The sequence below is a fragment of the Phaethon aethereus genome, assembly GCF_964289735.1.
Source record: "Phaethon aethereus genome assembly, chromosome: 14".
Lineage (NCBI taxonomy): Eukaryota > Metazoa > Chordata > Aves > Phaethontiformes > Phaethontidae > Phaethon > Phaethon aethereus.
Window position 1 is genome coordinate 8,482,402 of NC_138590.1, and position 13,098 is coordinate 8,495,499.

The window sequence follows — 13,098 nt, forward strand, 5'->3', positions numbered from 1 at the left end:
ACCGTCGGCGTCTGGGCTGCATGAGACCCAAGCTGGGGGAAGGAAATGGTGCCTTCAGCTGGCTTCTGGGTTTGCTCGGCTGTCCCTTCTTGCTTTGACAGGTCTCGGGCTGGGCGCATGCAGAAGCAAAAGCACTGGGCTGCAGGTTTAACACCAGCGAGGCAGCGCAGCCCCACAGTATATTCTGCCAACGTACTAGTATTTTCTCAATATTTTAGGAATAGCTGAAAGACCATTTTTAGCAAATTATCAATTCTCTGAGAACAGAAGAGCCAGATTCTCTGCTTGGAAAGCGGCAGCGGGAGAGGGGATTTTATCTGGAGCTATTACTATCTGCACAGACGGTCACTGCTCGCATGCAACGGAAGTAATTTTTCACTCGTCTCTGGGGGCTGCTGCTCTGCCCTGAAGGACAGAGGCACTGTTCCATGGCACGGGTGAATGACATCTGTCGCCAGCTTTCCCGGCTTGGGCGAATGCTGCCCGTGTCCCCAGGTACTGGGACTGCTGGTGATGCTACAGACTCCAGAAGTGGGGCTGGAGCTTTTCGTGTTTTGGGAAATACGAGGCATTTTCAGAAGAGTCGTTTCTTGTCTGTGTTATTAGATACCTAGGCAGGAGCCAATTGTGGCAAGTCAAAAAAATCGCTGAATTTCACTTTGAATAAGAAGGTTATGAGACAAAAGAAAAAAACCCAACCTTAACACATCTGCACTGTGCTTGCGGCGGCTCGCTGGTGCTTGGGCTGGTTCCCACTTCTCTCTTCCTAAAATAAGCTCTATTTATTTTTATCTTAATGGGTTAGGACTGCAGTTCCTAAGCAGAGCTAATGGTCTCAAGGGCATCCTTTAAGTTTAAACAGAGATTTGACTCATTTTTATGGGGGCTTTTGGAGAGGGACAATCACTCTCTGAAGACTGCTCACAGACTTCCAAACTCCTTTTAGGCAGGGCAATAAAAACTACTCAAATCACCAGTCCACACGAAGCCAGGAGGCCTGTCAGGTAGAAAAACGCCTTTTCCATCCCATTAGTATCTCCCAAAATGAACCCCAAAGGCGCTCGCGTGTGCACGAGCGCAGGAGGCAGCGGGACGACAGTGACACCTTTTCACCCTGCAGGTGCTGGATGACGCACCTTTCCCGTCCCACACGAGCCGCGCGTTCCCTCAACAAGCTTTATCTAAAGGACGTGAAGCCACAGCGCGTTGTGCCGGGGCAAGGGTGGGGGCCAGGACCGCGCCGGCCAGGAGCAGCGCCCAGCCCGGGCCAGGCAGCACCTCCCGGGCTGGCGCGGGCAGGACGGCTTTGCTGCCGAGGAGGAAGCACCACAACAGCCCCCCGCAGCCCATCCACAACACCCCCAGACCCAGGCGTGTTCTGTGGGGGTCTGCCAAGGCGGACGTCAGCCTGAGCCAGCTCCCCGCGCTGCAGCAACGAGCCACCCTCCCCGTGATCGATGGTGAAAACCGCCTTGGTCACGGCAGGAGGCTTTTGCTAAAAATCGGCACAGACGGGACACGCTTCCCCACAATGTCTAGCTGAAACAGAACGAGCTGAGAACGGAGTCTCAGGGCTGCTCTTCCACTGTGAACGGGCAGTTTATTTATTTAACAAAGCATGCTGCCAAACATGTTCTCCAGCAGAGCTGTCGGGGACCCCGGCGGAGCTCAGCTCGGCCTCGCAGCACAGACATATTTTCCATCTGCCTGGCAGGAGCTTCCCGGCGCTGCCTCTCCCCATGCCGCCAAACTAGGTCAGGCTCTTGCTGCCTTCATCATGCCACGAATCCAGGCCCAAAATCACCAGTAACTGCACCTTCCCCAGCCACACCTTGAATCGCCTGGCAAGACTGCTGTATTTTCAAGCATCGTTTTGTCCCTGGCCCGTTTCACACCCATATCCCAAGCCCCAGTGCCATGGGGCAGGTTCGGGATAAGCTTAAGGGCTTTTTCTTCTCAACACCGTTAGAGCCTGAGGACACCACTATGGCTTCCCAGGCCAATCCGACTGGCGCCCTGGCCCCTGCAGCAAGTTTTCATCTGGCTTCATAGACTCCCGAGGCAGGACCCGCACGCACGCAACGCCTCGAGCCCTTTGGCCCCGCGCCCGGGTCGGGGAGGCTCTCTGAGAGAACCGGGCTCCCACAAACTTCATGGAAAGAGGCAAAAAGCGAGAGTTCGTATCTGACCGATCAGCAGCGCTGCCCCAGGGGAGAGCGGCCCTCGGAGCCCGGGTCTGGGGGTGTCCCCACCTGCGCTCATCCCAATGCCAGAGGGGCAGTGGGGCTGGGGGCAGCTCCCCACGGGCACAACAGAGCTCTGCAGCCATATGGCAGCTTTTCCAAAACAGCCCTTATCCCAGTGAAATTTAAGGTGATGACTGCGTGGGTTTGGGGATGGGGGTTGTTCCGGGGGTTGTTCAACGGCAGGGAATGCCGCTGAGCCGTCAGGGAGCTGGGGCCAGGGCGCCGGCTCTGAAGCAGCTCGGCGGGACCATCGGCGCAGCACAAACGCAGCCCCACGCTTCCGCAGCCAAACGTTCCCACCCCTCCCAGGAGCAGCTGAACTGATTACAGCCCACAAAGCAAACTGTACACATGCTTCACTTGGACATTAGAGCCGTTCCCACCATGTTCCAACAGCAAGCGCAGGGGAAAACTTAAAAAAAAACACAACAGCTCCAATAAGGGTGAGTTCTGGCAGTCGGGAACGATACTTCCAGCACACTCCCAATCAGCTGATAATGTGCACTGAGCCGAAAATATTTACGGGCTGGAGAGCAGCAGGGCAGGACCCGGAGCCCCAGCAGGGGCAGGGTGCCGGGTCCCCCATAACCTCCCACGCTGCCAGCCCAGGCACCCGTGGGGCCAGGCTCTACACCTGGGTCATCTCGCAGCTCCTGTTTAGGCTCTCCCCACCCCTCTTGAAAAGAGTCTGGGCTGCACCAACCCCGGCAGCATCACGGAGCGTCCTGCAAAGCGGGGAGGGGGCGGAGAGCAGGGCAGAGGGGCAGCGGGGTTGGGAAACTCTTCAAGCCCTGTTTGACTCTCCGCACCCGCCCGGGGCTGCTGGGGAAGCACTGTCAGTTTTGGGAGTTGTACGGCTGGGTTGAACGAGCTGGTACAAGCCAGGACGGCAGCAGCGCTCAGAGCTGTAACACCGCGACTTGCTGCAGCAGAGAAACAAGGAGGGACGGGGATTTGCTGCAACTCAACACTTCTGTGTTGGCAGAGCTGAAACTGAACTCCGGCTTCAGCCACTGCTTCTGGTTTTGCTGTCTTACCTTAAGCAGTGGCTAGGGTTTTCTAATCACTCTGCAAGCTTAAAACAAAATCCCAACCCTTTCCAGAGACGGAAGCATGCCCGCCCTGCCATACCTATGGCAAAGTCTCTGGGTTTTGTTTCGCGCATCCACCTGAAGCAGCGCTGAGGAACATGCAGTTTCCTCTCAAAAATTCACATCTGCAGAGCGGCCACTTCACCACGATGTCCTTCAATTCAGGACTGGAGTGATCTGCCATTACCTGTTTGTCTAAATTGTTTTAGAAGCAAGTTTCCACCCTTCGGACAAGATTTGCTTCCCTTACTAATGCTCCAAGGATCAAGTGTCAAAGTTGTTCCCTAGTTTGATCTGCATTACCTGTCCTCTTACACATTCTGCTTGTGCAGGCAGCGGCTACAGCAGAGAGGCGCAGAATCAGTCAGAAATGATCCAGGCAGCTCCTGAGCCTTTCGTACAAGGCTGCAAGGGAGAGAGAGAAAGGGAAAAGCTCCCCAAGCATCAAGAGCTTTCCAGCCATATGTGTGTAAAAATTTCTTCCCGTGCCACGTGACAGAGGAAGAGGCTCAGACCCATTACACAATAATAAAAATATGCCTTTGGCAACATTGAGCCAAAACCTGGAGCTGCTGCAGGAAGCTAGCGATCCGCACAAAAAGGAGTAAAACATTAATACAAAAGAAAGACCGAAGTCAATATTGCACAGCCCTCAGAAGGACGCTGCTGCGGCAGGACGCTCTGCGTGTGACAGCCATCTGCAGCGAAACATCTGCTTAAAATCACGTAGGTTTCCAGCCCCTGTCAAGATCTCACTGAAGAGATTACTCGTGGTGAGTAGACTCACTTTTCCTTTTTTTTTCCCCCCTCCCTCCTCTTAACCTTAACTTCAAAAACTTACCAAATATAGTCTAAAACACTGAGCACTCAGGTTTCCAACGCCTGCACAGGAATCCATAAAGGCAACGGTGACCCATTAAAAGAAATACTCCAGGAAGGAAACATTCCTCAGCCTTGTGATGGGAGCACCCACCTTGTACAACCGACACCGCAGCCTCTCCCTTCGCTCTGGTACCGATCGGCAGCTTCTGTAACGGGGCTTTAGCTCGAAGCTAGGGAAGGTTTGCCACAGGCACCCCTGGCTGCCTAAAGCTGAGATGGCGATGCGGGTTCAGGCACAGAAGATGCATTGCTCTCCTTTATCTCCTTTGACGTTGCTTTGTGCAATAGCAGATAACAGATCAAACTCATAGCTGGTGTAACTACTTCACTGCTTACATCAGAAATTAAATACATCCATTTCAGCTGCTGTCACTGGCAGCACACCTTATTTTCTCTAAATCGGCCCCACACACCCAAGATCTCCTTGTGCTTCCACCCTGGTGACGCTGCAGGGCGACCAGCAGAGCTGAGAATTAGGCTTATGGGGATAATGATTATTTTGAAGACCAATTAAGATGCCTTGCGGTACCCTGGGAAGTGGTGAAGCAGGAAGATGGTCATTTTGTTTAAGAAAGCCTCGAGTATTGAAAGGAAACAGAGTAGAGAGTCACGGTTGTTGGTTCACTGCTGGGTCCCCTCTCGGGCTATCGGACCACCCTGCTCCTCTCTCCCTCCCTCCGCAGCAATTCCCCCCGGACTCACTCCTCTTCTCTCCCCCCTGCTCTCCTCCCCGCGGGCAGGCACACGCCACCGCCGCCCGCACAGGGTGGCTTCCCTTGCCAACAATCGCCCATCCGGCCACCGCACATGCCACCAAACCACCCCCCGTCCCACGAACCTGTAGGGCTTTTCCCTCTGACGGGATTTCAGCCCAGCTGCCCTGCAGGCACCTGAAAGCACAACCGCTCCTTCACGCCCGGGGCTCACTACCACAGGCAAAACCTTTTCTCACAGAAACACCTTTTTAAAGCATCTAGAACCTGTCTGGCTTCTTCACCGTGGAGCCCCTCAGGCAGCCCCCCCGGGGGGATGCTGTGGCAGCCAAAGCTACAGGGGAGACGCAGCAAGAGATGCGTCCCCGCCAGCTCCCGCCTGCGAGGCCCCTCCAGCCGCAGCACGCCCGGCCCGCGGCCACGGGAGTTGTGGGTCGGGACCGGGGGCTGCAGGGAGCCCTGCGGGGACACAGCCGCTAGGGACGGAGGCCCTCGGGCGCCCACGATGCGGCTCCGGCAGCAGGGACCGTACAGGAAACCGTTAGAGAGCAGCCCCTGCACGGCTGCTCCACGTGCCGCAGAAGCTCATGGCGTGCTCAGGTGTCAGCGTGGAGGGGCCGCGTTCAAATCCTGCCGCGCGTACAAGCGCCTGCTTCGGCCAGGCTGGTTCGGGGAGCCAGGCAGCCCACCCGCTGCCGGCGGGTCCGGATCCTGAGGCAAGCCAAGCCCCAGCCTCGCCGTGCCGGCCCCTGCGGCGGGGAGAGCCGGGGGCGGCGCCGCCTCTGCCGAGGGCCTGAGCTCCAGCAGGAAGAGAAGGACCCACCAAAGCAACGAGCGAGGACAACAAAGCCTCCTAAAACAGAGAGGGGGTGTCACGTCAAGGCCACGGGGTAGAGTCAGAACATCCCATTTCAGACACGCGCTTGCTTTGGGTCATTCATTACATGTCATTACATAATTATAGCGAAGGCCCCTAAACATGTGCCTCGTTAGGAAGAGAGAAGCCAGTAAATGCTCAGCTCTGCATGTACCACACTTGCAAATCAGAGATGCTCTGTCTTTATTGCTTTATTTGCCCTGGGGTATTTTCTGTAAATTTTCTGGTTTGCGTGCGGACAGGTATTCCCTAAAATTAGCCAGTGGGGATCCACACCACAGTTTTACAGACTACATTGATCCCGGGGGATGCCCTGGACCCACAGCAGCAATTCCCATTGATTCGGCTTAAGGACACAGGGAATCAGTCTCTCAAACCCTGCGGATCCCATCTCCTGAGCCCAAGGGCTTAGTCGTCTTTGAGCAACCTCAAAAGCAGCATTGCTGCTCAATATTTCAGAAGAAAATTGATTGTTAGGATATTTCTAAGTTTGGGGAAGAAAAGCGCATAAGATCTCGCCCATCACCAACACGCTGTCCCTGAGGGAGAGGCACCCCACACGTGAAGGGCCGGAGCTCCTCAGCTCTGGCCCAAGCTCAGCACCAACGCGCTTGATAACCTCAAGCAAGTCCTGGGGCTGCCCCAGGCTCTGCTGGGGAGAAGCTGGGGCACGGCAGCCCCAGGGCCCGGCCCGCCATGACTATGCTGCAGGCGCCCGAACTAGGTTAAGTGAAGCCGATCCACTTTCTCTTCCCATGCTGAAATCAGCGCCCGACACCAGCGTGCTCGCCCCGGGTGCTGAGGAGCTGAACATTTGCATTTCAGTGTCAGGTACAAACGACAGCCATCGCCCAGTCCCTGCGCTCGGCCAGATGACACGGGATCTCCTCTCCTCCCTAAGCAGCCCCTCCGCCACCGGTCAGCTCTCGTAACCCCCAGGCACAGTGCGTGTTCCCACGCAACAGGCATCGGTCACAGCCAGAAAGTCTCCAATACCCTGTATTAACAAAGGCATTAATTAAAACGTCATTAGAAAAGTAAGACCTCAGCTGAAACCATGCTGCATGCCCTCCAGTGCCAGGGCTGCCGCCTGTACTGCGGAGCAGAAAGATGCTGATCTGTTTCCAATTTGCTTTTTGGATCTCATCGTACTTTCTACATTGAGGAGCAGTTTTCCTTTTAAGGTGGAACAGCATGAGGTTTGTTTGCTTTCAGAGAGATTTCTTTAAGAGGTTATTTATAGATCCTCTTGTGAATGTGACTGTGCTTTGCATCCCACATGCACTGCTGTGACGTGGGATGAAATGTTCTTGTGGAGCCGTTAATTAACACCGACTTGGGGGCTATGCCAGAGCACTGCTCCAGGTAGTCAAATATTCCCCACTCACCCAAGCACCAGTACTGCTGACGTCCCAGCCTCGGGTATTTTGTGTTTGCCATTTTTTATCCCATCAGGTCAACTAGGTGGGTTGTCTGAAGGTAATAGAAGTACTTATGGCAAGAAACTTTAAGAGAAGGAGCTGCCCTCCTGCCCTGTGCTCCCTCTTGCCCATTTCTTCCCTACAGGAAGAAGTCCCAGCTTTTTTCCAGGTTATGCTCCACAACAACATTCTTCCTTGCCACAACTTATCAGTGTCATCCACCTGCAGATGCCTCTCACTCCTCTTCTGCTCCATTTGGTGCAGTTACTGGGAAGCAGGGATGTAGCTTTCCTTGGGATCTCCACGCTCTGCAGGCAGTTTAACATTGCGTTTCCCTTTCTGTGAACCGAAAAGCCTTTATTCAATGGTCCACACTAACACTATTAATATTGGCTAGTGATTTCTGTCTCACAAGGTCATTAAACCGACACCATTCACCAGCAGCAAATAAACTTAGGTATACGAAAAGCAAAAGAGCTGAAGAACAAAATGGTTCAGCAGCCAAATCCAGCCTGGAGATCTGTTTTGCATTTCCCACTCCTCTGCGTGTTCTTAATTATACACATCACAGAACGGGGGGCTCCCACTCAGCATTAATATGTAGCACATTGCTTGCTGGATTTGGAGCACGTAGTATGCATTTCCACCCCCTTCAGGAGCCGATACCAGAATGAGAGTGCTAAGGCCAACATGGAATTTATACAATACTTTAAGCATCTTATTTCCGATGCAGGAGTTAAACATAACAACACTGGGGAGGTGCAAAGGCCTCCCGGTATTTGACTTAACGCCACACAGGACCATGTCCGACCAAAAGGCCACCAGCAGATTGAAAGGTCTGGGATACCCAAGCTCATCTTCTACTGCATCTGTGTTTAACTACAAATTTGCCTCAGCGCCAAAGCTTGAAGAAATATGTGAAAGGCAGTTTGCTTGCTTTTCAATCCTCACTTTTATTCTGCATTTCGCTAGCAGGACTTTGTGATGCGATAAGCAAGCCCATGCAAGTGGATGATTCTTGTAAAATATTTAACCCCCCACCATCAGAGGTAGCTGTAATAAGGGAAAAGACTAAATTTCATGGGATTCTTTTCCATCAAATAAGAGCATGCACCTCAGCCTGGGGGTAGGAGTTCTATCAAAGTGATACGTGCCTAATTCCCTTAAAAAAAAAACCTTTTGCTTTAGCTTACTCTCTCCTAATCAAAGAGCTACCGAGCAAACAGTGAACCAGCCACAGATTTGTATGGCGCAGTTTTAGGCTTCGTGTCTCATTTCTCCAAGGGCTACTCCAGCTACAGAAGCTGGAAGAAAGAAATTGGGGCAGGGGATGCCTTTCATCCCCCCACCAGACTGTTTCCATATTCATACAACAGGAAAAGAGCCCACCTCCATCAGCGTCCCTCCTCAGCCGTGGTCAGTGCCCACCAGGGAGCACCAGCCCTGCTGGGGAGCTGGTGGCCATGGCCATAAACCCCCTCACCAGCAGAGCAAATGGAGGAAAAAATCCTCAGCGTGGGCATGGGGAGGCCGCCTGTTCTTGGGAGGCGATGGCAGGAGTACCTTTACCCATGGGTAGTCAGAAAATGATACCGTAGGGGAAATTATCTTTTTTTACTATACCTGTAACCATGTGCAGCACCCAAATTCTATTTTAAATGCTTCTAATACCCAGAGTCTCCGGTGGGTCACACATGAAGCGGGCTCTCGTCAATCAGCCTGATTTTGAGCATCTTCTCTAGGCCGCTGATGCCTCTGAGCACTATTTCACGATGCAGTGGAGTTACTCAGAAGCTGCACATGGAGCATAGCTATTTGCAAACAGCTCCGGGCGCAGACATCCAGAGGGATATTTCACTGTATAATAATTGCTCTGTATCATTAGCAGGTTCATGGGAACAGCTTTATCCCAGAAATTATTTTCTATCGTTACCTCCCCATCCAGGAGTGGCGCGGGGCAAGCCCGGGAGGCTCAGCCTCCCGCCGTGAATGAAGGCAGAGCCTGGGATGCTCAAAAAACGCCCTTGGCATTTGCTGTGCTTAAAGCAATGTCTCAGAGCCAGGAGAGAAACGAGGGCCAGGGTTTTAACAGTTACCTATCTTTCCAAGGTGAGTATTAGTAACAGACATGAAGAGTGAGCTACCGAGAGCAGGCTGGCACGGCGAGAGGTAAGAAAACTGCCGGCGGAGGCTGCAGCGGGGCCGGTCACGGCTGCAGGGCCGGCTGCACCCCGACGCCGAGCCGGGGACTTGGCGGGCGGTTGGGCTGCAGTTGTGCCGCGCCGTGCGGCCCCGCTGCCACGAGGCACGGGACGTTCTCGGCTAGCCAAGAGGCTCGATTCGTATTGTCAGGCAACATGCGGTAAGGTCTGCCGTGGCCCAAAGCCTCTGCAAGCCCGTCTTCTAAGTTCAGCCCTGCGTCGCACGAGGGTAGGAATTGCGCTTGGCAGGGAATGCCAGTGACCCGGCCACGGGGCAGGTCTTACTGAGGAAGCTTACACCAAAACCCTTTCTCCTTCCTCCATTCCACTAGTCCCCAGCAGCTGCTTTCTGCACCCCGCTGCCGTTGCTACTTGTGTTTCGGGCAAGGGAGGCCCAGGGAACAAAGCAAAATGAGGGATGGCCACAGATACAGACTTAGAGAAGAGCAAGTCTAAAAAAACATTAGTCCATAAGCCAAATCCTTGAATTCATGTCACACCAAAACAAACTGCTCCCCCACCCTGCCAAAAAAAGCCCAATTATCTCCCATTTTCATGCAAGCCTCCACGACACCCCGTCCCGGTGGAGGGGACACCGCCGTACCCACCCGTGCTGGCTACCACACACGCCAGCCACCTCCCGTCTCCTTTTCATAGGCTGCACCATGATCTCTGCCGTCCTCCTCCTCTGGACTGTGCCCTGTGTGGCAAACCACATCCTCGGGGGCTTCGCCAAGGGAGCGCTGCGGGAAGGTCCCCAGCTGGCGTGCAGCCTGCCGGGCCCCCCCGGGCCCCCCGGCCCCCCCGGGGCGCCCGGGGCTCCAGGGACGGTCGGCAGGATGGGCTTCCCAGGCAAAGATGGCAAGGACGGCAAGGACGGGGATAAAGGCGAGCACGGCGATGAAGGTAAGAGAAAAGCGCTGCTTAACACAACAAGGGTAAAATGTAAAAGCGACAGCACAACAGCCCAGTTAACAGCGACCTGTCAGCCCAAATCTGAGCCTCAGGACAGACATCTCCTTATAGGAAACTCTTCTAGAAACTTCCACTCTCCCCCCTCCAACATCGCCTTGTCAGCCCCTGCCAGGAGGGTTCAGACTGGCATTATTTGCCGATAGCACCTAATGCCATACGCAATTCCTATTGGCTTAATTTTATTTTATTATTTTATAATAAATATAAAAAATATTTTATTATTAATTTTTTAGACTTTCCCCGTTCTGATACACGCTCTCTAAACGACACAAAGTGGCGGTGTCTGACTCCTGCTCTCAAGCAAAACAAAGTCAGGTGAAAAAATTAAGTATTTGCTCCCCAGGCACTGCTCTGACCATGCTCAATCTAAATCAAAGCTAACAGCAGCCCTTTTTTAATCCTGAGGTGGAGCTCTCCTTTAGGTCCAGCCTTACAGTCAGTAAGCATCAGGACCGGCTACGGTGAGAAAACAGTCATTTCCCCTTGCCACACTAGAGTGCACTCCTGATTCGGTGTAACACCGGCGTGCCAAAGCTGCATCTTATTCTCTTCTCCCACCCCCAAAACAGGAAATCTGGAGGACAGGTTTCTGCCTACACCTGCCTTTAAATCTAGCAGCAGGTCAAGAGACAAGGTATAAATCCCCATGAACATGTCTTCGATCAGGCACTACTGCAATCAGCACTGATCAGCAGTTTCAACATCACTGTGACAGCCCAACTCGCTTCCCATCTCAAGGCAGTTCCTGCACTGGGTGTCTTCTGGTTCATGACCACTTTATCCCCCAGTTAGGCTGGGCTTTTTACTACACCTAGAATGTAGTATTCCTCTTTAAAACAGTTTCATGCTAAATGTAAAAAAACCAAAAAACAACAACAACAAAAAGAGAGAGCGAGAAATTAGAAGTATTCCATCCGCTCCAAGCTAGGTTCCAAAAAGCTTCACAAACCTGTCCCACTCCTGAAAAACCCAAACACTTAAAACTTGTAATAGTTTTATAATTAGTCCTTTTTCTCAAGTGAGCCAGATGACTGAACCAGCCTTTTTGTCCTTAGACGGGACAGACTATCCTGCTCCCAAGCCCCATTGTTATCATGCCAACTGCCCAACATGGTTAGTCAGTCCTGACAGATGTCTAGCCCCAGGTGGTGTTTCATCAGGATTCTCATCAGCAAGGTTTTCCTCCTAAATGAAAATATACCACTGCAGCAATACAACCCCTTTCTACTTGCCATATCATCTCTTTCGCTGAAGCATTTACAAGGTTATTTGTCTTCTAGGTCCACAAGGCAGAACAGGAAACCCTGGCAAGCCAGGACCAAAGGGGAAAGCAGGAGCTGTCGGCAAGGCAGGCCCACGAGGGCCCAAGGGTTTAAAGGGTAATCCTGGAAAAAACGGAGCACCAGGAAAGAAGGGACCCAAAGGGAACAAGGGCGAGACCGGGATGCCAGGACCCTGCACTTGTAATGGCAACAAAGCCAAATCTGCCTTCTCTGTGGCTGTCTCAAAAAGCTACCCACGGGAAAGGCTGCCCATCAAATTTGACAGGATCCTGATGAACGAGGGAGGACATTACAATGCTTCCAGTGGAAAATTTGTATGCAGCATCCCAGGTATTTACTACTTCACTTATGATATCACTTTGGCCAACAAACATTTGGCCATTGGCTTGGTCCACAACGGGCAGTACCGGATCAAGACTTTTGATGCCAACACTGGGAACCATGACGTTGCCTCTGGATCAACCATCCTTTCTCTGAAGCAGGAGGATGAGGTATGGCTGCAGATCTTTTACTCAGAACAAAATGGGCTCTTTTATGATCCCTACTGGACAGACAGCTTATTTACTGGCTTCCTGATATACCCTGATCAAGATTATCTCAATGAAATATAGGATGAGCCTCTTAGCTAGCCTGTGGGAAAAAACAGGAAATGCACGAGACCTCAGACCAGCAAAGTGTAGCCCGTACATGGACATGTGTCGGATTATCATACAATTCCACATTTTTGGCACCAACAGCCTTGCAGTGGCTATTTAGATATTTACTTGATGTCATCAACTAGTCCACAGGGTACCAGGACCAGTGGGACTCACCTTTAAGCAGCCTCATGAATCTCTACATCTCAAAGCCACCCATTACGTTTTCCATGATGATTCCAACACACCATGGGCACATAACTCAAATACTGGTGCAGAATGCTTTGATTTATTATGTTATTATGAAGGATGGAAACCAACCACCATTTCCTGAAAGCTGAGCTCAGAAGTGCCACTGATGCTGGAGACTGCATCGCTGTGCCTCCTCCCTCTACACCTCATAATAGTAATAATCCTTGTTAATACAGAGTTACACTTTACCAGCTACTTAAGAGGCAGGAAGTTGTCAGCAAAAGTTATGAAAGTAAGAGCAGCTCTCAGCCTCATCAAAACTGTACTAATAAGCAAAGGCATCTGGTCTAAATAGGAAATGACACAAAAGAGAGATCTCATTTTTATGGTTAAAGGTAAGACTCCTCGTTAAGACACGAGTTGTTGCACTGAGCACTGCTGGCATTTCCCAGATTTCAGCCTTGATACACCAGTTCTGGAGCCCTGCCTTGGGTTTCAGACAAGCATTGGTAAGCTGTGACCAGAGCCTAAACTGGCCTGTGCAAGCCAAATACCTGTGGGCCTCCGAGCCATGGTGGAGGT

General features: G+C 52.3%; 1 protein-coding gene across 1 annotated transcript; it reads left to right on the plus strand.

Annotated features, from left to right (window-relative positions):
- Nucleotides 1–9,826: 9,826 nt before the first annotated feature.
- Nucleotides 9,827–12,300, plus strand: C1QTNF2 (C1q and TNF related 2; the record flags this gene model as incomplete). Its single annotated transcript, XM_082005996.1, has 2 exons — nt 9,827–10,337; nt 11,687–12,300. Exons 1-2 carry the CDS (start codon nt 9,923–9,925, stop codon nt 12,298–12,300), a joined length of 1,029 nt encoding a protein of 342 aa, XP_081862122.1. The 5' UTR covers nt 9,827–9,922.
- Between the last annotated feature and the right edge of the window lie 798 nt (nt 12,301–13,098).